The sequence below is a fragment of the Oncorhynchus gorbuscha genome, linkage group LG24, assembly GCF_021184085.1.
Source record: "Oncorhynchus gorbuscha isolate QuinsamMale2020 ecotype Even-year linkage group LG24, OgorEven_v1.0, whole genome shotgun sequence".
Taxonomy (NCBI): domain Eukaryota; kingdom Metazoa; phylum Chordata; class Actinopteri; order Salmoniformes; family Salmonidae; genus Oncorhynchus; species Oncorhynchus gorbuscha.
The window spans coordinates 48477062-48501954 of record NC_060196.1 but is presented as its reverse complement, the minus strand read 5'-3'; the positions used below and the strand labels follow the sequence as shown (position 1 = coordinate 48501954).

Genomic DNA, 24893 nt, shown 5'->3' with positions numbered 1-24893 from the left:
TGCCCCTCTCTCTCTCTCTCTCTCTCTGCCCTCTCTCTCTCTCTGCCCCTCTCTCTGTCTCTTTGCCTCTCTCTGTCTCTTTGCCTCTCTCTCTCTCTTTGCCTCTCTCTCTCTCTCCCTTTGCCTCTCTCTCTCTCTCCCTTTGCCTCTCTCTCTCTCCCTTTGCCTCTCTCTCTCTCCCTTGCCTCTCTCTCTCTCTCCCTTTGCCTCTCTCTCTCTCTGCCTCTCGCTGCCTCTCTCTCCCTTTGCCCCTCTCTCTCTCTCTTTGCCTCTCTCTGTCTCTTTGCCTCTCTCTCTCTCCCTTTGCCTCTCTCTCTCTCCCTTTGCCTCTCTCTCTCTCCCTTTGCCTCTCTCTCTCTCTCCCTTTGCCTCTCTCTCTCTCCCTTTGCCTCTCTCTCTCTCTCTCTCTCTCTCTCTCTCTCTCTCCCTTTGCCTCTCTCTCTCTCTGCCTCTGCCTCTCTCTCTCTCCTTTTGCCTCTCTCTCTCTCCCTTTGCCCCTCTCTCTTTCTCCCTTTGCCTCTCTCTCTCTCCCTGCCTCTGCCTCTCTCTTTCTCTGCCTCTCTCTCTCTCTGCCTCTCTCTGCCTCTCTCTCGCACCTCTTTCTCTCTCTCTCTCTCAGACACAGATCCTCGTGTTCTGGAGAAACAGGAGCAACAACAGCCCACTTACCTGGCCCTGAGCTACATCAACAGGTAACATACATACCACAGGAGGTTGGTGGCACCTTATTGGGGAGGACAGGCTTGTGGTAATGGCTGGAGCTGAATTAGTGGAACGGTACCAAACACATTTCCATGTGTTTGATGCCATTACATTCGCACCGTTCCAGCCATTTATTATGAGCCACCCTCCCCTCAGCAGCCTCCACTGATACACAAGTAAATGCCACGCACACACATTCACTCTATAGAGGGCAGCTCTACTGATGGAGCATTGACACAAAGATTAGCATACAGGACAGTTCCTACCTTCACTTTTACCACATCCTTCAGGCTTTTAAACACCAATATGGTTTGGAGAAACATGCTTCTGTCAAGCAGAATGGTAATGCTTCTGTCAAGCAGAATGGTAATGCTTCTGTCAAGCAGAATGGTAATGGGATCCAGCCACGTTAAGACAGTTATATCCAATTTCAAATATTACAGTTGACATCTGAAGTTTACATACACCTTAAACTCAGTTTTGAACAATTCCTGACATTTAATCCTAGTAAAAAATCCCTGTCTTAGGTCACTTAAAATAAAGTGGTGATACTAAGAATGTGAAATGTCAGAATAATAGTTGAGAGAATGATTTATTTCAGTTTTTATTTCTTTCATCCCATTCCCAGTGGATCAGAAGTTTACATACACTCAATTAGTATTTGGTAGCATTTCCTTTAAATTGTTCAACTTGGGTCAAACGTTCCGGGTAGCCTTCCACAAGCTTCCCATAATAAGTTGGGGGAATTTTGGCCCATTCCTCCTGACAGAGCTGATGTAACTGAGTCAGGTTTGTAGGCCTCCTTGCTCGCACACACTTTTTCAGTTCTGCCCACAAATTGTCTATAGGTTTGAGGTCAGGGCTTTGTGATGGCCACTCCAATACCTTGACTTTGTTGTCCTTAAGCCATTTTGCCACAATTTTGGAAGTATGCTTGGGGTCATTTTCCATTTGGAAGACCCATTTGCGACCAAGCTTTAACTTCCTGACTGATGTCTTGAGATGTTACTTCAATATATCCACATAATTTTCCTTCCTCATGAAGCCATCTATTTTGTGAAGTGCACCATTCCCCCGGCAGCAAAGCACCCCCACAACATGATGCTGCCACCCCCGTGTTTCACGGGTGGGATGGTGATCTTTGGCTTGCGAGCATCCCCATTTTTCCTCCAAACATAACATTGGTCATTAGGGCCAAACGGTTCTATTTTTGTTTCATCAGACCAGAGGACATTTCTCCAAAAAGTACGATCTTTGTCCCCATGTGCAGTTGCAAACCGTAGTCTGTCTTTTTTATGGTGGTTTTGGAGCAGTGGCTTCTTCGCCTTCCAGGTTATGTCGATATAGGACTTGTTTTACTGTGGATATAGATACTTTTGTATCCGTTTCCTCCAGCATCTTCACAAGGTCCTTTGCTGCTGTTCTGGGATTGATTTGCACTTTTCGCACCAAAGTACATTCATCTCTAGGAGACAGAATGCGTCTCCTTCCTGAGTGGCATGACGGGTGTGTGGTCCCATGGTGTTTATACTTGCATACTATTGTTTGTACAGATGAACGTGGTACCTTCAGGCGTTTGGAAGTTGCTCCCAAGGATGAACCAGACTTGTGGAGGTCTACAATTTTTTTCTTGGCAGATTTATTTTGATTTTCCCATGATGTCAAGCAAAGAGGCACTGAAGGTAGGCCTTGAAATACATCCACAGGTATACCTCCAATTGACTCAAATTATGTCAATTAGCCTATCAGAAGCTTCTAAAGCCATGACATAATTTTCTGGAATTTTCCAAGCTGTTTAAAGGCACAGTCAACTTCGTGTATGTAAACTTCTGACCCACTGGAATTGTGATACAGTGAATTATAAGTGAAATAATCTGTCTGTAAACAATTGTTGGAAAAATTACTTGTCATGCACAAAGTAGATGTCCTAACTGACTTGCCAAAACTATAGTTTGTTAACAAGATATTTGTGGACTGGTTGAAAAACGAGTTTTAATGACTCCAACGTAAGTGTATGTAAATTTACGACTAGTGAAGACCAAAATAGTGAAGACATCACAACTATGAAATAACACATGTGGAATCAGTTAAGAACAAATTCGTAATTGAACTGCAATATGGAAGACTATCAAATGCTTCTCAAATATGCCCTCTGGTGGTCAAACTAGCAATAACTTGCATTAACAGGAAAAAACGGCTGACAAATAGATAACCTGCCACAGAATGCTGCAGCAGCCCGCAATGGATGCCGCGCTATGACGCAACTTTTAAAGGAGGAATAACTGTACACATGTTAACTTGGGCAAGTTTTAGCACTTTTCTGGGGTGCTTGATTGCTTTAATTGCTTTACTGGGAAGCTTAGCAGAAGTAGACATGCTCATATAATTTATGTTCGTGCAGGGAGAGTTGCACATACAGTGAGGAGGGGAAAGTATTTGATCCCCTGCGGATTTGGTACGTTTGCCCACTGCCAAAGAAATGATCAGTCTATAATTTTAATGATAGGTTTATTTGAACAGTGAGAGACAGAATAACCACAAAAAATCCAGAAAAACACATGCCAAAAATGTTATTTCCCTCATTAAAATGCAAATAAATTTATAAGTATTTGACTTTTATACAGATAACGAGCTGAGATTAGGAGCACACTCTTAAAGGGAGTGCTCATAATCACAGTTTGTTACCTGTATAAAAGACACCTTTTAAGCAATCAATCAGATTCCAAACTCTCCACCATGGCCAAAGACCAAAGAGCTCTCCAAGGATGTCAGGGACAAGATTGTAGACCTACACAAGGCTGGAATGGGCTACAAGACCATCGCCAAGCAGCTTGGTGAGAAGGTGACAACAGTTGGTGCAATTATTCGCAAATGGAAGAAACACAAAAGAACTGTAAATCTCCCTTGGCCTGGGGCTCCATGCAAGATCTCGCCTCGTGGAGTTGCAATGATCATGAGAATGGTGAGGAATCAGCCCAGAACTACACGGGAGGATCTTGTCAATGATCTCACGGCAGCTGGGACCATAGTCACCAAGAAAACAATTGGTAACACACTACGCCGTGAAGGACTGAAATCCTGCAGCGCCCGCAAAGTCCCCCTTCTCAAGAAAGCACATATATATACATGCCCATCTGAAGTTTGCCAATCAACATCTGAATGATTCAGAGGACAACTGGGTGAAAGTATTGTGGTCAGATTAGACCAAAATGGAGCTCTTTGGCATCAACTCAACTCGCCGTGATTGGAGGAGGAGGAATGCTGCCTATGGCCCCAAGAACACCATCCCCACCGTCAAACATGGAGGTGGAAACATTATGCTTTGGTGGTGTTTTTCTGCAAAGGGGACAGGACAACTTCACCGCATCAAAGGGGCGATGGACAGGGCCATGTACCGTCAAATCTTGGGTGAGAATCTCCTTCCCTCAGCCAGGGCATTGAAAATGGGTCGTGGATGGGTATGCCAGCATGACAATGACTCAAAACACACGGCCAAGGCAACAAAGGAGTGGCTCAAGAAGAAGCACATTAAGGTCCTGGAGTGGCCTAGCCAGTCTCCAGACATTAATCCCATAGAAAATCTGTGGAGGGAGCTGAAGGTTCGAGTTGCCAAACGTCAGCCTCAACCTTAATGACTTGGAGAAGATCTGCAAAGAGGAGTGGGACAAAATCCCTCCTGAGATGTGTGCAAACCTGGGGGCCAACTACAAGAAACATCTGACCTCTGTATTTGCTAACAAGGGTTTTGCCACCAAGTACTAATTCATGTTTTGCAGAGGGGTCAAATACTTATTTCCCTCATTAAAATGCAAATCAATTTATATATTTTTTTACATGCATTTTTCTGGATGTTTTTGTTGTTGCTATTATGTCTATCACTGTTCAAATAAATCTACCATTAAAATTATAGACAGATCATTTCTTTGTCAGTTGGCAAATGTACAAAATCAGCAGGGGATCAAATACTTTTTTCCCTCACTGTAGTAAACTTCCTACTAGGGTGAGGGAGGGAGGGAGGGAGGGAGGGAGGGAGGGAGGGAGGGAGGGAGGGAGGGAGGGAGGGAGGGAGGGAGGGAGGGAGAAACTACTTTATTATCATTAAGTCGTCTTTATTTGTAGTGTGTGTGTGTGTGTGTGTGTGTGTGTGTGTGTGTGTGTGTGTGTGTGTGTGTGTGTGTGTGTGTGTGTGTGTGTGTGTGTGTGTGTGTGTGTGTGTGTGTGTGTGTGTGTGTGTGTGTAACATGTAATGTGTGTCCAGGTTCATGACGGAAGCAGCGCGTCGGGAGCAGGAGACCCTGAAGAAGCGGGCCACGCCCAAACTTTCCCTGTCAATTACAGGGGGTGTGTCTCGAAACAGCGTGGCCACGCCTCCACGCCACAGCAACGGCAACCTGACTCCTCCTGTGACTCCACCCATCACACCCTCCTCCTCCTTCCGTAGCAGCACACCCACAGGTAAGAGAAAGTGGACACTTATGATTAGCGCCTGGACGTTACCAGTATTGTGATAATTGGATGTAACCTTTTAAAAATAATAATTTTGTAACCGCCCTAATGTTGGAAACAAACATCATTTTGTTATCATTCAGAGTCACATGTATTTATTTTCCAAGTAATGGCACACAATATTTTACATACAGACAGTTTTTAAAAGACCAAAGAATTGGGTCTGCTTCGGGTTTTCATTTTTGCCATGGAAAAAATATTGTAACACTGGTATCGTCTCGGCCCTACTGAAGATGTATGGCCCCTTGTGGTCCTGTGTGACGCACTGGGTGAGTTTATTGCTGCGTTCACCCATCAGGAAATATATGCACCCAACTACTGTAAGTCTCTTTGGATAAAAGTGTCTTCTAAATGGCTTTGCCTCTAGTCTTCTAGACTGAGGCTCAATGGAAAATTCCTATTGGGAATGTCCTAGACTGAGGCTCAATGGAACATTCCTTTTAGGAGTGTCCTAGACTGAGGCTCAATGGAACATTCCTATTAGGAGTGTCCAAGACTGAGGCTCAATGGAACATTCCTATTAGGAGTGTCCAAGACTGAGGCTCAATGGAACATTCCTATTAGGAGTGTTCTAGACTGAGGGTCATTGGAACATTCCTATTGGGAGTGTCCTAGACTGAGGCTCAATGGAACATTCCTATTAGGAGTGTTCTAGACTGAGGCTCAATGGAACATTCCTATTAGGAGTGTTCTAGACTGAGGCTCAATGGAACATTCCTATTAGGAGTGTTCTAGACTGAGGCTCAATGGAACATTCCTATTAGGAGTGTTCTAGACTGAGGCTCAATGGAACATTCCTATTAGGAGTGTTCTAGACTGAGGCTCAATGGAACATTCCTATTAGGAGTGTTCTAGACTGAGGCTCAATGGAACATTCCTATTAGGAGTATTCTAGACTGAGGCTCAATGGAACATCCCTATTGGGAGTCGCACTTCCTATTGGGAATTGCACTGTGTTTGCGCGTGTGTGTGTGTGTCAGAGCCCAAAAGCAGATGTGCAATTCCTGCCCAAATGTTTCCAATCGCAGCATTAGGTCTGCGCTTACACAACCACGCACCCACACGCACTCTTGTTGAAATCCTTTTAACATGTGCCAGGGTGCCATCCACTTCCTCCTGCTGAGGTGAAGTGTTTCCTGTGTAATGGTGGGGGTAGTGTGGGATGGGGTTGTAATAGTCAATGTGAGAGTGGAAAAGGTTGTGCACTTTTTCCAGGCAAAGCAACGAGGATACCTCCCACTTAATGATCTCTTTCAGGGAGCCAACCCCCTCCCCCTGGGTTCCCCTGACTCACACACACATACACCAAACCCTCCCCTGTGCTAGTTCCATCAAATTCCCCTCTCCCTCTCTGCTCTATGCCCCTCTCCTTGAGACGATAGACAGATGTACCGTCTGTGTTTCCCCTATAGTTATGTTCTCTCCGTCTCCTTACTCTCTGTGTGTGTTCCCCCTCCAGGCAGTGAGTATGATGATGAGGAGGTGGACTATGAGGAGTCAGACAGTGATGAGTCCTGGACCACGGAGAGTGCCATCAGCTCGGAGTCTATCCTCAGCTCCATGTGTATGAATGGAGGGGAGGAGAAACCCTTCGCCTGCCCTGTGCCTGGCTGCAAGAAGAGATACAAGGTGCAGTACACACTCAGCCCCTGCTCACTTCACTGTATGTGGTACCTAGCTATATTCTTCTGCTATACTCTAGTCATCTATATATCAGTTCAGTATAGCCTATGATCTGAGTACTGGAGGTTTTCATTTCAATACAGGATCTTCCTCTATCAATGTCAACGTTTGCAATGTTGTTCCTGGATGTTTCCTTTTGGGATCCTCACTGAGAAAATGTAAAGGGAAATGATTATTTGTATTCCTTTTTTCATTTATTAGATGGGATAGTAAGGACGGGATGAGAGATGGGAGGAGGGGGTGTGTTAGAACAGCAGTCATTTGAATTTAAACCCACACTTGCACAGGTATTCTGGAGGCAGTCTTAAACCGCTAGCCTAGCCCAGGGTCCTCCTGTTGCCCTCCTGATAATGTCTCTCCCCGTCATTCAGAATGTGAACGGTATTAAATACCATGCCAAGAACGGCCACCGGACACAGATCCGTGTGCGGAAGCCCTTCAAGTGCCGCTGTGGGAAGAGCTACAAGACGTCCCAGGGCCTGAGACACCACACCATCAACTTCCACCCGCCCGTCTCCGCCGACATCATCCGCAAGATGCAGGGCTAGAGACGATCATCGTGACAACCCCTGGTCACACCCCACCATGTATACCCCCCCAAACCCTATTACTCACCAGCACTACCCACCCAACCACCCCAAACCTTTTCAATTGTCAATATCCACCTCACCTCTCCCAACCACATATCCCTATCCCTTCTGGCCCAACATAGCGGTGACAACCCAAACCCCTATCCCTTCTGGCCCAACATAGCGGTGACAACCCAAACCCCTATCCCTTCTGGCCCAACATAGCGGTGACAACCCAAACTCCTATCCCTTCTGGCCCAACATAGAGGTGACAACCCAAACCCCTATCCCTTCTGGCCCAACATAGAGGTGACAACCCAAACCCCTATCCCTTCTGGCCTAACATACAGGTGACAACCCAAACCCCTATACCTTCTGGCCCAACATACCTTCTGGCCCAACATCCCCTCTGGTGACAACCCAAACCCCTATCCCTTCTGGCCCAACATAGAGGTGACAACCCAAACCCCTATCCCTTCTGGCCCAACATACAGGTGACAACCCAAACCCCTATCCCCTCTGGGCTAATCTTAGAGGTGACAACCCAAACCCCTATCCCTTCTGGCCCAACATAGAGGTGACAACCCAAACCCCTATCCCTTCTGGCCCAACATAGAGGTGACAACCCAAACCCCTATCCCTTCTGGCCCAACATAGAGGTGACAACCCAAACCCCTATCCCTTCTGGCCCAACATAGCGGTGACAACCCAAACTCCTATCCCTTCTGGCCCAACATAGAGGTGACAACCCAAACCCCTATCCCTTCTGGCCTAACATACAGGTGACAACCCAAACCCCTATACCTTCTGGCCCAACATACAGGTGACAACCCAAACCCCTATACCTTCTGGCCCAACATACAGGTGACAACCCAAACCCCTATCCCCTCTGGGCTAATCTTAGAGGTGACAACCCAAACCCCTATCCCTTCTGGCCCAACATACAGGTGACAACCCAAACCCCTATCCCCTCTGGGCTAATCTTAGGGGTGACAACCCAAACCCCTATCCCCTCTGGGCTAATCTTAGGGGTGACAACCCAAACCCCTATCCCTTCTGGCCCAACATACAGGTGACAACCCAAACCCCTATCCCCTCTGGGCTAATCTTAGGGGTGACAACCCAAACCCCTATCCCTTCTGGCCCAACATACAGGTGACAACCCAAACCCCTATCCCCTCTGGGCTAATCTTAGGGGTGACAACCCAAACCCCTATCCCTTCTGGCCCAACATACAGGTGACAACCCAAACCCCTATCCCCTCTGGGCTAATCTTAGGGATGACAACCCAAACCCCTATCCCTTCTGGCCCAACATAGCGGTGACAACACAAACCCCTATCCCTTCTGGCCCAACATAGAGGTGACAACCCAAACCCCTATCCCTTCTGGCCCAACATAGAGGTGACAACCCAAACCCCTATCCCTTCTGGCCCAACATAGAGGTGACAACCCAAACCCCTATCCCTTCTGGCCCAACATACAGGTGACAACCCAAACCCCTATCCCCTCTGGGCTAATCTTAGGGGTGACAACCCAAAACCCTATCCCCTCTGGGCTAATCTTAGGGGTGACAACCCAAACCCCTATCCCTTCTGGCCCAACATACAGGTGACAACCCAAACCCCTATCCCCTCTGGGCTAATCTTAGGGGTGACAACCCAAACCCCTATCCCTTTTGGCCCAACATACAGGTGACAACCCAAACCCCTATCCCCTCTGGGCTAATCTTAGGGGTGACAACCCAAACCCCTATCCCTTCTGGCCCAACATAGCGGTGACAACCCAAACCCCTATACCTTCTGGCCCAACATACAGGTGACAACCCAAACCCCTATCCCCTCTGGGCTAATCTTAGAGGTGACAACCCAAACCCCTATCCCTTCTGGCCCAACATACAGGTGACAACCCAAACCCCTATCCCCTCTGGGCTAATCTTAGGGGTGACAACCCAAACCCCTATCCCCTCTGGGCTAATCTTAGGGGTGACAACCCAAACCCCTATCCCTTCTGGCCCAACATACAGGTGACAACCCAAACCCCTATCCCCTCTGGGCTAATCTTAGGGGTGACAACCCAAACCCCTATCCCTTCTGGCCCAACATACAGGTGACAACCCAAACCCCTATCCCCTCTGGGCTAATCTTAGGGGTGACAACCCAAACCCCTATCCCTTCTGGCCCAACATACAGGTGACAACCCAAACCCCTATCCCTTCTGGCCCAACATAGCGGTGACAACCCAAACCCCTATCCCTTCTGGCCCAACATACAGGTGACAACCCAAACCCCTATCCCTTCTGGCCCAACATACAGGTGACAACCCAAACCCCTATCCCTTCTGGCCCAACATAGAGGTGACAACCCAAACCCCTATCCCTTCTGGCCCAACATAGAGGTGACAACCCAAACCCCTATCCCTTCTGGCCCAACATACAGGTGACAACCCAAACCCCTATCCCCTCTGGGCTAATCTTAGGGGTGACAACCCAAACCCCTATCCCCTCTGGGCTAATCTTAGGGGTGACAACCCAAACCCCTATCCCTTCTGGCCCAACATACAGGTGACAACCCAAACCCCTATCCCCTCTGGGCTAATCTTAGGGGTGACAACCCAAACCCCTATCCCTTTTGGCCCAACATACAGGTGACAACCCAAACCCCTATCCCCTCTGGGCTAATCTTAGGGGTGACAACCCAAACCCTTATCCCTTCTGGCCCAACATAGCGGTGACAACCCAAACCCCTATACCTTCTGGCCCAACATACAGGTGACAACCCAAACCCCTATCCCCTCTGGGCTAATCTTAGAGGTGACAACCCAAACCCCTATCCCTTCTGGCCCAACATACAGGTGACAACCCAAACCCCTATCCCCTCTGGGCTAATCTTAGGGGTGACAACCCAAACCCCTATCCCCTCTGGGCTAATCTTAGGGGTGACAACCCAAACCCCTATCCCTTCTGGCCCAACATACAGGTGACAACCCAAACCCCTATCCCCTCTGGGCTAATCTTAGGGGTGACAACCCAAACCCCTATCCCTTCTGGCCCAACATACAGGTGACAACCCAAACCCCTATCCCCTCTGGGCTAATCTTAGGGGTGACAACCCAAACCCCTATCCCTTCTGGCCCAACATACAGGTGACAACCCAAACCCCTATCCCCTCTGGGCTAATCTTAGGGGTGACAACCCAAACCCCTATCCCTTCTGGCCCAACATACAGGTGACAACCCAAACCCCTATCCCCTCTGGGCTAATCTTAGGGGTGACAACCCAAACCCCTATCCCCTCTGGCCCAACATACAGGTGACAACCCAAACCCCTATCCCTTCTGGCCCAACATAGCGGTGACAACCCAAACCCCTATCCCTTCTGGCCCAACATACAGGTGACAACCCAAACCCCTATCCCCTCTGGCCCAACATAGCGGTGACAACCCAAACCCCTATCCCTTCTGGCCCAACATACAGGTGACAACCCAAACCCCTATCCCCTCTGGCCCAACATACAGGTGACAACCCAAACCCCTATCCCTTCTGGCCCAACATACAGGTGACAACCCAAACCCCTATCCCCTCTGGGCTAATCTTAGGGGTGACAACCCAAACCCCTATCCCCTCTGGCCCAACATACAGGTGACAACCCAAACCCCTATCCCTTCTGGCCCAACATAGCGGTGACAACCCAAACCCCTGTCCCTTCCTGCCACACACTAAAGGATCTAGTGCATGCTTTAAGTTGTTTAGACTTTGTCTTGTATTATGTTGTATGGTTTTGACATGCTATCTCTATAGGCTTAGTTTTGTTGTTGTACATTTGCACATTCTCATGCTATCACAACATTTGTCCTTACTTTTTGTATTGACATACGGTGCTAACTGTTAAAAAAATATATATAAAAAAAGGGGAGTAACGTGAGAGAAGGATGAGGGCAAGAGGAGGAAGGAGTGGATGGATGGAGTTGTGTTTAACAGTCTATAAATAGATATATAAACAATAGATGTGTATATACAAATATATAAGTATTCATAACCATATACAAAATAGTTGCTTTATTTTATACTTTATTTTTCAATATATTTTCCAGATATTTTATCGATAAGTGTGTTTCATTCCTCAACCCCCTGAGACAATCTGTTCTGTGGTGTCATAGTTCAAAGTTGAAACAGCTAGGTGACCTCAGGTCTAGATATTCCCAGCAGCAAAAAACAAACTGACTAGGGCTTGAATCCTAACTTCAGATCTGTGTACAAAAAAAAAATTGTTTCTCCTATTGCTATTTAATGCACGATTTGCGCTGAAGTTACATGCAATCATTTGGCCCATATAGAGAAACAGAGAAAGTGTTGAATCTCTTCATTCCCACTGTTATAGGACTGATCCCCAATGATTCCGGAATGTATTGTCCATCCTGTATTCTAGAAGGTTATTCCAGACTAGTGTGAGCAGACCAGTTGAGGTATCATACTGTATTCTAGAAGGTTATTCCAGACTAGTGTGAGCAGACCAGTTGAGGCATCATATTCTATTCCATTTGCCAAGTATTGTTTCTGGTTTCTTTTCCATAATCATTGCCAACAGCTCTCTACTGCCAAACATTGACATTACCATGTGCCTGAGGGGGAGAGAGACTGTCATAAGGTTTCATCTTAGAGACTCACAAAAGTGTCAAGGGAATACTGTCTCATTGCGCCTCAAGTGTGACTGTGTGTGCATGCTTTTGTCTTAAAGTATGTGTGTGTGTCGAGAGATTACACCTACAACCTTTGATTGCCTTGCGTTGTAGACCACAGCATTCCAGTAGTCAGTGTGAGTTGCTTCTTAGGAGAGTCTTTCAGCAGTATCTGAGCTTCTAGTGTTATTCTTCTTTCTCTGTTAGTCCTCTATAGTGTTACAATTTATGGCTGAGGCTCAAATGTCAGTGCCAGGTCACTGGGCGAGTCCCAAATTGCACCCTATTCCTATGGGCCCTGGTCAAAAGTAGTGCGCAATAGAGTGCCATACCAAGGCCATTGCTCCTGTAGAGCAGGAGAGTGGTGGACATGTGATCCAGTTGGGATATCATGCTTTCAGAGTACAGCAGTGTCAGTGGTGCCATTTTGTCAAAACATTTCTAACCTGTCATTCAGTTGTGTGATGGTCCCCCACCACACACGGGTGTGGCAAAGTGCCGTTAAGGTCAGGGCCCGTATTCACAAAGCATTTCAGAGTAGGAATGCTGATCAGATTTTCCTTTTAAAATCGTAGGAGGGGGGGACCTGATCCTAGAACAGTACTACTACTCTGAGGTGCGTTGAACACAGGCCCAGGATACAGAACTAAAATGGCAGTGAAAGAGGAAGGTAGCATCGTTGGGGTAGTGTTTTTGTGTGGCGTTCCGGACTCTGCCGGGTTTTCCGTACTTGGAAGCCTTGGCTCCGTAGCAGCTTTCTGGCAAGGGATCGGAGACGCAGGTCGCCATGGTTACACTTTAACAGGGCGACTAACAGTATTAGTGGGGATGGGAGGATTACATTAGCCGTGTGTGTATGAGGGGGACTATTTCCATATACTGTGTACAGTGAATGTATTGTAATGTATGTCTTAAGTGCTTTTAAATTATATTTTCATATGTTTCCTATTTGTGCAGAGGTTATGAGTAGGGAGACCTGTGTACTATGTCAAACTGTCTTTATATACAAGAAGCTGCTTCATAAATGTAAAACGCCGTTACATAAAAAAACTCTGGAGCCCAGAACTGTCTGTGGTTGATTGGTGTGTTGTGACCCCCAAAGACAAAATGACAATTGTATCCATTTGACAGGTGTACTTTATTCATAAAGATATTTTTAATGCACACATACAAACCTACACTCACTCTCAAAGCTGCAACTTTGAAGCCAAAAGTACAGCACTGTGGTCACGTGGAAGGAACAGTCAAATCTCAGACAGACAGATGTCAAGAACTAAAGGAGACGCAATGTGGAGACGCACGCACAGCCAACAGAAACTGACCCCGACAAAGGAGGGAAAGATGAGTCTCAGGTCATAGACTTAACACAGTGAAAGAGACCATAGCAGGTGTACAGTAGTTTTTCTATAGCAGTCATATTTCCAGTTACCTTCCCTCCTACTGAAGGAGAATGTTAGCCTATCCAGAGACCAGGAAGTAAAACAATTGGTCCATCATTCTGTCACTACTAAAACATTGAGGTAACGAGCAGTTCAGCCACATTTCTCCATAATAGTCCTACTTCTCATATATATACATACATTCAGAATAATGAAGCCTTTTTAGTGCAGTCAAATTTAAACAGTAGTGCTACTTCCTGTTTTATTTTTTTTAAATGTCTGATGTCTTTTGCTGACAAGAGTCTGTCATGCTGTACATTAGTTTCCCCTAACCACAGATCTAGGATCAGATTACCCAACCTTCGCCATTAGGTAAAACCCAAAACTGACCTTAGATCAATGTAGAGGCAACGTCAACCTACTCCCCATCCCTGGATGTCACCTGTTTCTAGGTGTGGCTACGGAGTGATGAATCCTACGGATACTAAACACATGCAGTGATGACACTACAACCCCGAAGCAGAAAAATGACATCATCAACATGGGACAAAATGAAATTGATCCGAACTTCTCACGCAAAGTATTTTTTACAATTATTTCCCAAAACCGGAACTGACAAACTCCCCCTTACACACTCCTTGACGTTTTTGAAAGGTAGCATTTATTTATTATTTAACCTTTACTTAACTGAAAGGTAGCATTTATTTATTATTTAACCTTTACTTAACTGAAAGGTAGCATTTATTTATGATTTAACCTTTACTTAACTGAAAGGTAGCATGTGAGGCCAGGATTGAAGTTAATTCCATTTAAATTCAGAACATTTAAAAGAGTAATTTTCCCCAGATTATTTTTCAATTGATGTGATGATTTGTAATCTCCCCTCCTAGTCAGAGTTTAAATGAAATCATCCCAAACCCCAATTTGTGCACATGTTCCTAGAATTATTTTAATTTAATCCAACCTTCCCTTTTACACACACCAACCTCCCGCTACTCCATGTTGTCGAAGTTTAGCACATGGCCATCAAAGTGTGTGAGCACGTGCTTCTGGAAGAGCTGCTGATGGCAGTCGAGCGGGAACTGCTCAGAGCACACGGGACACACCTTCCAGTGGCTCTCCACGTGCTGCTCAAAGCTACGCTGCTCAAAGTGGGGCGGGAAGATCACCTCGCACAACGGACAGCGCTTGTGGACTTCATTACTGAGTGGAGGGGGGGGGCATAGAAAATAACAGATGAGGAGGAGAGAGAGGGAGTAGAGAGTCAGGAGAGAGGGGAAGAGAGGGAGCAGAGAGGTGGAGGGAGCAGAGAGAGGGAGCAGAGGTGGAGAAGAGAGGTGGAGAGGGGGAGCAGAGGGGGAGCAGAGAGGGAGCAGAGAGGTGGAGAGAGGGAGCAGAGAGGTGGAGAGAGGGAGCAGAGAGAGGGAGAAGAGGTGGAGCAGAAGGGGAGCAGAGAGAGGGAGCAGAGGGGGAGCAGAGAGAGGGAGAAGAGGTGGAGCAGAGAGAGGGAGAAGAGGTGGAGCAGAGAGGTGGAGCAGAAGGGGAGCAGAGAGAGGGAGAAGAGGTGGAGCAGAGAGGGAGAAGAGGTGGAGCAGAAGTGGAGCAGAGAGAGGGAGAAGAGGTGGAGCAGAAGGGGAGCAGAGAGAGGGAGAAGAGGTGGAGCAGAGAGAGGGAGAAGAGGTGGAGCAGAGAGGGAGAAGAGGTGGAGCAGAAGGGGAGCAGAGAGAGGGAGCAGAGGGGGAGCAGAGAGAGGGAGAAGAGGTGGAGCAGAAGGGGAGCATAGGTGGAGCAGAGAGCGGGAGAAGAGGTGGAGCAGAAGGGGAGCAGAGAGAGGGAGCAGAGAGAGGGAGAAGAGGTGGAGCAGAGAGAGAGGGAGAAGAGGTGGAGCAGAGAGAGGGAGAGGGAGAAGAGGTGGAGCAGAGGTGGAGCAGAGAGGGAGAAGAGGTGGAGCAGAAGGGGAGCAGAGAGCGGGAGCAGAGAGAGGGAGAAGAGGTGGAGCAGAGAGGGAGAAGAGGTGGAGCAGAGGTGGAGCAGAGGTGGAGCAGAGAGGGAGAAGAGGTGGAGCAGAGAGAGGGAGCAGAGAGAGGGAGAAGAGGTGGAGCAGAGAGAGGGAGAAGAGGTGGAGCAGAGAGAGGGAGAAGAGGTGGAGCAGAGAGAGGGAGAGGGAGAAGAGAGTGTAGGGTTAGGTTTTGTGTGTGTTGGTAAAGCTGGGATAGCATTTTGTGTATCGTCTGTGTGGAGTGTGTGTGTTACCTGGGGTCAAAACAGAAGCTGCTCCTGTTGTCGTTGCGTCTGCTGCTGGACTGATGATTGCAGGCAGGCTGCTCCCCATCACCGACCTATAATATATACACACACACCATTACTGCATGCAACACACACACACTCTCTCAAACCATGGCTGTCTGAACACTGATGACTCTCTTCAAAGGTTAATAGAGTGTTAATAGAGCTAGAGAGGAGAGGGTCATGATACCAGTGTATCAGTGAAGAGCAGTGTGTGTGTCTGCGATGCCCTCCTAATACACCATTGGGATGTAAGTAAGAAGTAAGATGAAGTTGCCCATAGTAACTGATCTAAGGTCAATTTAGCATTTCCCTCCCTAATGCTTGAGGACAAGATTTGGGGAGGATAAACTGATCCTAAATCTGCGCCCAAGGGCAACTTCTACCAATTAGCCTCATCCAGCCGCCGCGGACGTCAATCTAACACTAACGAGCTCAGAGTGGGAGACGTTAATTAGACTTTTATTTAAAATAACTCTCCTCCATCTCTGGCCACCCTGGGGTCCTTCTGTTTTATACCCTTTACAGACAGACTGTACGGAATGTTGCCACTAAAATAAAGATCTGCCAATTTTTTGGATCCCAATTCATCTAGTCCCCATTTATAGCACATTCCTGCCGGGACAGACCTTTTATATCTCCTGTACACATGTCAGCAAGTTTAGGAGTAGACGTGGGCCAATGTCACTTTAATAAACCCATTGAATAGACACCATCACAAAGAATGCTTGAGATGTTTCTACAACTTGATTGGAGTCCACCTGTGGTAAATTCCATTGATTGCACATGATTTGGAAAGACACACACCTGTCTATATAAGGTGCCACAGCTGACAGTGCATGTCAGAGCAAAAACCAAGCCATGAGGTTGAAGGAATCGTCCGTAGAGTTCCGAGAAAGGATTGTGTCGAGGCACATATCTGGGGAAGGGTACCAAAATGTCTGCAGCATTGAAGGTCCCTAAGAACACTGTGGCCTCCATCATTCTTAAATGGAAGAAGTTTAGAACCGCCAAGACTCTTCCTAGAGCTGACTGCCCGGCGAAATGGAGCAATTGGGGGAAAAGGGCCATGGTCAGGGAGCTAACCAAAAACCTGATGGTCACGCTGACAGAAATCCAAGGTTCCTCTGTGGAGATGGGAGAACCTTCCAGAAGGACAAGCATCTCTGCAGCACTCCACTAATCAAGCCTTTATGGTAGAGTGCCAACTCCTCAGTGCAAGGCATATGACAGCCCGCTTAGAGTTTGCCAAAAGGCACCTAAAGGACTCTCAGACCATGAGAACAAGATTCTCTGGTCTGATGAAACCAAGATTAAACTCTTTGGCCTGAATGCCAAGCATCACATCTGGAAGAAACCTGGCACCATCCCTACGGTGAAGCACAGTGGCAGCATCATGCTATGGGGATGTTTTTCTGCCGTAGGGACTGGGAGACGAGTCAGGATCGAGGCAAAGATGAAAGGAGCAAAGTACAGAGACATCCTTGATGAAAACCTGCTCCAGAGTGCTCAGGACCTCAAACTGGGGTGAAGGTTCACCTTCCTACAGGACAACGACCCAAAGTACACTGCCAAGACAACATAGGTGTGGCTTTGGGACAAGTCTCTGAATGTCCTTGAGTGGCCCAGTCGGAGCCCAGACTTGTACCCGATCGAATATCTCTGGAGAGACCTAAAAATAGCAGTGCAGCGACGCTCACCATCCAGAGCTTAAGAGTTTCTACAGAAAAGAATGGGAGAAACTCCCCAAATACAGGTGTGCCAAGCTTGAGACACGAGGCTGTAATCGTTGCCAAAGGTGCTTAAAGGCCAAAGTACTGATTAAAGCTCTGAATACTTATGTAAAGGTGATATTTAATTGTAGTTGCTTGTAGTTGATCAACCAAACCGTTTTGTTTAAATATTTTGTTTCGTTTTTTTTTTGTGTAGAGACATTATCCAGAATGAGATCGTGATGTTATATGAGTTTGTTGGGAGTGTTTTGGAGCATTTCATACTTTAGACACATGTTCATAGTGCATTGTAGTCAATGGCAAGTGATGTCTCAGCAAAGTGTGACAACCAATTTTCTCTATAACACAACCAAATATACAGTGCCTTGCGAAAGTATTCGGCCCCCTTGAACTTTGCGACCTTTTGCCACATTTCAGGCTTCAAACATAAAGATATAAAACTGTATTTCTTTGTGAAGAATCAACAACAAGTGGGACACAATCATGAAGTGGAACGACATTTATTGGATATTTCAAACTTTTTTAACAAATCAAAAACTGAAAAATTGGGCGTGCAAAATTATTCAGCCCCTTTACTTTCAGTGCAGCAAACTCTCTCCAGAAGTTCAGTGAGGATCTCTGAATGATCCAATGTTGACCTAAATGACTAATGATGATAAATACAATCCACCTGTGTGTAATCAAGTCTCCGTATAAATGCACCTGCACTGTGATAGTCTCAGAGGTCCGTTAAAAGCGCAAAGAGCATCATGAAGAACAAGGAACACACGAGGCAGGTCCGAGATACTGTTGTGAAGACGTTTAAAGCCGGATTTGGATACAAAAAGATTTCCCAAGCTTTAAACATCCCAAGGAGCACTGTGCAAGCGATAATATTGAAATGGAAGGAGTATCAGACCACTGCAAATCTACCAAGACCTGGCTGTCCCTCTAAAATTTCAGCTCATACAAGGAGAAGACTGATCAGAGATGCAGCCAAGAGGCACATGATCACTCTGGATGAACTGCAGAGATCTACAGCTGAGGTGGGAGACTCTGTCCATAAGACAACAATCCGTCGTATATTGCACAAATCTGGCTTTTATGGAAGAGTGGCAAGAAGAAAGCCATTTCTTAAAGATATCCATAAAAAGTGTTGTTTAAAGTTTGCCACAAGCCACCTGGGAGACACACCAAACATGTGGAAGAAGGTGCTCTGGTCAGATGAAACCAAAATTGAACTTTTTGGCAACAATGCAAAACGTTATGTTTGGCGTAAAAGCAACACAGCTCATTACCCTGAACACACCATCCCCACTGTCAAACATGGTGGTGGCAGCATCATGGTTTGGGCCTGCTTTTCTTCAGCAGGGACAGGGAAGATGGTTAAAATTGATGGGAAGATGGATGGAGCCAAATACAGGACCATTCTGGAAGAAAACCTGATGGAGTCTGCAAAAGACCTGAGACTGGGACGGAGATTTGTCTTCCAACAAGACAATGATCCAAAACATAATGGTTAAAAAATAAACATATCCAGGTGTTAGAATGGCCAAGTCAAAGTCCAGACCTGAATCCAATCGAGAATCTGTGGAAAGAACTGAAAACTGCTGTTCACAAATGCTCTCCATCCAACCTCACTGAGCTCGAGCTGTTTTGCAAGGAGGAATGGGAAAAAATTTCAGTCTCTCAATGTGCAAAACTGATAGAGACATACCCCAAGCGACTTACAGCTGTAATCGCAGCAAAAGGTGGCGCTACAAAGTATTAACTTAAGGGGGCTGAATAATTTTGCACGCCCAATTTTTCAGTTTTTGATTTGTTAAAAAAGTTTGAAATATCCAATAAATGTCGTTCCACTTCATGATTGTGTCCCACTTGTTGTTGATTCTTCACAAAAAAATACAGTTTTATATCTTTATGTTCGAAGCCTGAAATGTGGCAAAAGGTCGCAAAGTTCAAGGGGGCCGAATACTTTCGCAAAGGGCACTGTATATATAAAATCCTGTTTGGGGGATCAACTACAAGCACAGAAAGAGTAAGGCCACATATAAAAATGGGTCAACTTCCCTTTTAATTGGTTTCTATACAGACAGATATTCAGGGAAACAAAGTCACATTGATGAGTCAAGTCACAGGTCGGGAATAAGCCTAGTCTACCAATGCCACGTTCAAAACAACTGGGGTCAAATCATGACGCCAGTGACCTTCAGGTCGGAAAGTCAAAGCTCTAGAAAGAGGCACTCGTTCCGGAGTTGGATGAGCGTTCAAAGGGAATTTTCCCCAGTCGGAGAAAGTTTTTCCCCCGAGTTCTCAGTTGTTTTGAACACACTGAAGTCAGAGATTTCAGAGTTCCCAGTTGTTTTAAACACACTGAAGTCAGAGATTTCAGAGTTCTCAGTTGTTTTGAACACACTGTAGTCAGAGATTTCAGAGTTCTCAGTTGTTTTGAACACACTGAAGTCAGAGATTCAGAGTTCTCAGTTGTTTTGAACACACTGAAGTCAGAGATTTCAGAGTTCTCAGTTGTTTTGAACACACTGAAGTCAGAGATTTCAGAGTTCCCAGTTGTTTTGAACACACTGAAGTCAGAGATTTCAGAGTTCTCAGTTGTTTTGAACACACTGAAGTCAGAGATTTCAGAGTTCCCAGTTGTTTTGAACACACTGAAGTCAGAGATTTCAGAGTTCCCAGTTGTTGTGAACACACTGAAGTCAGAGATTTCAGAGTTCCCAGTTGTTGTGAACACACTGAAGTCAGAGATTTCCCAGTTGTTGTGAACACACTGAAGTCAGAGATTTCAGAGTTCCCAGTTGTTGTGAACACACTGAAGTCAGAGATTTCAGAGTTCCCAGTTGTTGTGAACACACTGAAGTCAGAGATTTCAGAGTTCCCAGTTGTTGTGAACACACTGAAGTCAGAGATTTCAGAGTTCCCAGTTCCCAGTTGTTGTGAACACACTGAAGTCAGAGATTTCAGAGTTCCCAGTTGTTGTGAACACACTGAAGTCAGAGATTTCAGAGTTCCCAGTTGTTTTGAACACAATGAAGTCAGAGATTTCAGAGTTCCCAGTTGTTTTGAACGCAGCATAAGCGACATGCGAGTGAAGAGCAAAATCATCCACTTGTTAAACTATATAACATGCTGTCAAAACGTTCTGATCAGTGTTTAATAATGAGCCAACCAGACAAGATGGTCATGAGCAGCACTCACCTCAACTTAGCTGACATTACCAGAGCATAATTGTAGCCTAACCAATATCCAAATGGAGATTCAGTGAAAAGAAAACACATTTTTTTGTGGTTGAGACAGTGTTTCCCAAACTCGGTCCTGGGGACCCCAAGGATTTAAAAAAAACATTTTTTTAACCTTTATTTTACTAGGCAAGTCAGTTAAGAACAAATTCTTATTTTCAATGACGGCCTAGGAACAGTGGGTTAACTGCCTGTTCAGGGGCAGAATGACAGATTTGTACCTTGTCAGCTCGGGGATTCGAACTTGCAACCTTTCGGTTACTAGTCCAACGCTCTAACCACTAGGCTACCCTGCCGCCCCAGGGTGCAGAGTGCACGTTTAGATTTTTGACCTAGCACTACACATCTGATTTAAATAATGAATTCATCATCAAGATTTGATCATGTGAATCAGCTGTGCAAAAAACGAAACGTGGACCAAGGGAGGCCCCAGGGCCGAGTTTGGGAAGACCCTGGCTTAAGAAAACAGCACATGTGGTGGGTGAAGTCACATGCATTGCAAAGTTAAGAACTGCCAGGAGGATAGTCGCTACCTATCAACTATCAAGAACATTGGGGTGTAGTGCGCCACAATTCTGCCTCAGCATTACGGCTACATTTCATACCAAGCCGTAGGCAGCACTTCACCGCAGTCATCACTAGGTCGGTTCGCGGAAATAGAAGTTTAGGCTTTGATACCAGCAACACTTTTCAGATATAAAGAAAAGGCGGAAAAATGTTGCCGCGATGTTACAGTTGGCAAAAAACGTATTGGTTTGAAAGGTGTGTATATGGGAACGAAGGAGAAACAGCAGGGAGAGAGAGAGGAAGATACGGAGGGTGTAAGAGAAGAAGACAGATGAGAAGAAGATAAAGAATATAATGAAATGGTTAGAGGGTAAAAACAGGGTGACTTTGGAAAGGAAAGAAATATGGTAAAGACGAGAGGCAGAAATAGAACGTGGGATACAAGAGAACAAGCTAAAGTAAATGCACGGACTTTACAAAACATTAAGAACACCTGTTCTTTCTATGACAGACTGACCAGGTGTATCCAGGTGAAAGCTATGAACTCGGCTGTTAAATTCACTTCAAATCAGTGTAGATGAAGGGGAGGAGACAGGTTAAAGAAGGATTGTTAAGGATTGTGTGCCATTCAAAAATGTAAGTGCCTTTGAACGAGGTATGGTAGTAGGTGCCAGGCACACCGTTTTGTGTCAAGAACGGCAACGCTGCTGGGTTTTTCACGCTCAACAGTTTCCCACGTGTATCAAGAATGATCCACCACCAAAAAGACATCCAGCCAACTGTGGGAAGCATTGGAGTCAACATGGCATGGGCTTTCGACAGAGTCCATGCCCTGATGAATTGAGGCTGTTCTGAGGGCAAAAGGGGGGGGTGCAATTCAATATTAGGAAGGTGTTCTTAATGTTTGGTTTACTCAGTGTACGTGGAAAAAGGATTGGCAGTGGAGGACAGAAACGGACATAAAAACATCAATAAAAGAGGACTAGGTTACAGAACTTAGCAGAGTGTGTGTGTATATGAACTCACGTTGCGTGGCTCCTCAGGGAGGTGCTCCAGTCCGTCGGGGGGGCTCATGCTTCGTGAGGAGGGCTGGATGCAGACCACCTCTCTCTCCCAGCCTGCACCAGGGGTCGGGGGGGTGGCCGGAGGGGCGCATGCACCAGGGGCCTCGGGAGGGGGGCGGGGCATCTGCTCAGGGGACAGGGCACCGTCTGCCCCGTCTGGAGAAAACACAACAGCCACACAGAAAACAGGAGGTGTCACCACTGAAAACGAGCAGGATCGATGTCTCTTTAGCTGGGAGAGAGGGAGATGTGGCTGGGGTTCAACAGACCTATGGGAGGAGGAGAATGTAACAGGTTGACAGTGAGAGAAGATACAGCGAAAAGAGAAGGGGAGATCGAGAGAGACAGTAAGACAACAAAAAAAAATGTAGAAACCCTTAGACAAACACAGATATTGTAGATTGTAGATAGCTAGAGTGATGTAGAGATGCCTGTTGAGATGACAGCCAAAGAGACAGACAGATAGATGGGGGCAGAGGGTTTCACCTCGAGTATTGTCGGTGGAGTAGGGGTTCCCGTACTGCAATTCTGCAGGTCTCTGGGGTACCAGGGGGGGGGTGGGGAGGGGTCCTGGGGGTAGGGCAGGGGGTAGCGTAGCAACACAGGCTGTTTGACCTCTGACCCCTGACCCTCAGCCTCCTGCTCCCTCTGTCGGTCCTGACACTGATGCAGCTCCTGGCACGGGGACAAGGAGACGGCCACTGAGAACAACTTCAATCATTTGAAACAAATATCAGCACCGAATAAAACCAGGAAATCCATTTCATTCATACAGCTGGATTTAAAAAAACAATGCAATGGGGCGTGGTTTCAGCTTGACATTACTCTACTTTTAAAGTCTGAAAATATTTGACAAACTTACATTTATGAGTGAAATGTCCCTTTAGGCTGGGCCACAATCTTAGATATACAGAAAATGCATGTCTGTATGTATAACTGTAGCTATGTATTTAAGTGATAATGCCACAGAAGCCGTGGTTTGGAGGATATATTGTCATGGGTGTTGTCTTGGGCCAGCAAACTGTGCCAATAGTTTGAGCTCCATTTTTATGGAATGCTCTGCCTACCCATGTGAGAGACGCAAACTCGGTCTCAACCTTTAAGTCTTTACTGAAGACTCAACTCTTCAGTGGGTCATATGATTGAGTGGAGTCTGGCCCGGGAGTGTGAAGGTGAACGGAAAGGCTCTGGAGCAACGAACTACCCTTGCAGTCTATGCTTGGCCTGGTTCCCCTCTTTCCACTGGGATTCTCTACCTCTAACCCTATTACAGGGGCTGAGTCACTGGCTTACTGGTGCTCTTTCATGCCGTCCCTAGGAGGGGTGCGTCACTTGAGTGGGTTGAGTCACTGATGTGATCTTCCCGTCTGGGTTGGCGCCACCCCTTGGGTTGTGCCGTAGCGGAGATCTTTGTGGGCTATACTCGGCCTTGTCTCAGGATGGTAAGTTGGTGGTTGAAGACATCCCTCTAGTGGTGTGGGGGCTGTGCTTTGGCAAAATGGGTGGGGTTATGTCCTTCCTGTTTGGCCCTGTCCGGGGGTATCATTGGATGGGGCCACAGTGTCTCCTGACCCCTCCTGTCTCAGCCTCCAGTATTTATGCTGCAGTAGTTTGTGTCGGGGGCTAGGGTCAGTTTGTTATATCTGGAGTACTTCTCCCGTCTTATCCGGTGTCCTGTGTGAATTTAAGTATGCTCTCTCTAATTCTCTCTTTCTTTCTCTCTCTCTCTCGGACCTGAGCCCTAGGACCATGCCTCAGGACTACCTGGCATGATGACTCCTTGCTGTCCCCAGTCCACCTGGCCGTGCTGCTGCTCCAGTTTCAACTGTTCTGCCTGTGATTATTATTATTATTTGACCATGCTGGTTATTTATGAACATTTGAACATCTTGGCCATGTTCTGTTATAATCTCCACCCGGCACAGCCAGAAGAGGACTGGCCACGCCTCATAGCCTGGTTCCTCTCTAGGTTTCTTCCTAGGTTTTGGCCTTTATAGGGAGTTTTTCCTAGCCACCATGCTGCTACACATGCATTGCTTGCTGTTTGGGGTTTTAGGCTGGGTTTCTGTACAGCACTTTGAGATATCAGCTGATGTACGAAGGACTATATAAATACATTTGATTTGATTTGAATATATCCTCCAAACCAAGGCTTCGAGGGCATTATCACTTTTATCATCATATTAAAATAATGATTGACATATTTTAATTAAAAACCATTTTGATTCATTTACTCATCCTTCCACGAGGATATAGCCCTGAGTTTATAACTACCAACCCTTTCCTATACCTAGACACCTCTCGTAGATCTGAAATACCCTTTCCTATACCTAGACACCTCTCGTAGATCTGAAATACCCTTTCCTATACCTAGACACCTCTCCTAGATCTGAAATACCCTTTCCTATACCTAGACACCTCTCCTAGATCTGAAATACCCTTTCCTATACCTAGACACCTCTCCTAGATCTGAAATACCCTTTCCTATACCTAGACACCTCTCCTAGATCTGAAATACCCTTTCCTATACCTAGACAACTCTCCAAGATCTGAAAT

General features: G+C 46.3%; 2 protein-coding genes across 2 annotated transcripts in view; one reads left to right on the top strand and one right to left on the bottom strand.

Moving 5' to 3' along the window:
- Positions 1–7440, top strand: part of LOC124012959 (juxtaposed with another zinc finger protein 1-like) — a 43443-nt gene extending 36003 nt beyond the window's left edge. The window contains exons 2-5 of the mRNA XM_046327056.1: positions 620–692; positions 4961–5157; positions 6668–6837; positions 7263–7440. Of these exons, the coding sequence (XP_046183012.1) occupies positions 620–692; positions 4961–5157; positions 6668–6837; positions 7263–7439 (617 nt within the window). The 3' untranslated portion in view covers position 7440. The remainder of the gene's footprint in view (positions 1–619; positions 693–4960; positions 5158–6667; positions 6838–7262) is intronic.
- Positions 7441–14248: 6808 nt separating this feature from the next.
- LOC124012932 (tax1-binding protein 1 homolog A-like) overlaps positions 14249–24893 on the bottom strand; it is a 46481-nt gene continuing 35836 nt past the window's right edge. The window contains 5 exon segments of the mRNA XM_046327004.1: positions 14249–14717; positions 15768–15853; positions 22300–22493; positions 22824–22892; positions 22895–23012. Of these exon segments, the coding sequence (XP_046182960.1) occupies positions 14507–14717; positions 15768–15853; positions 22300–22493; positions 22824–22892; positions 22895–23012 (678 nt within the window). The 3' untranslated portion in view covers positions 14249–14506.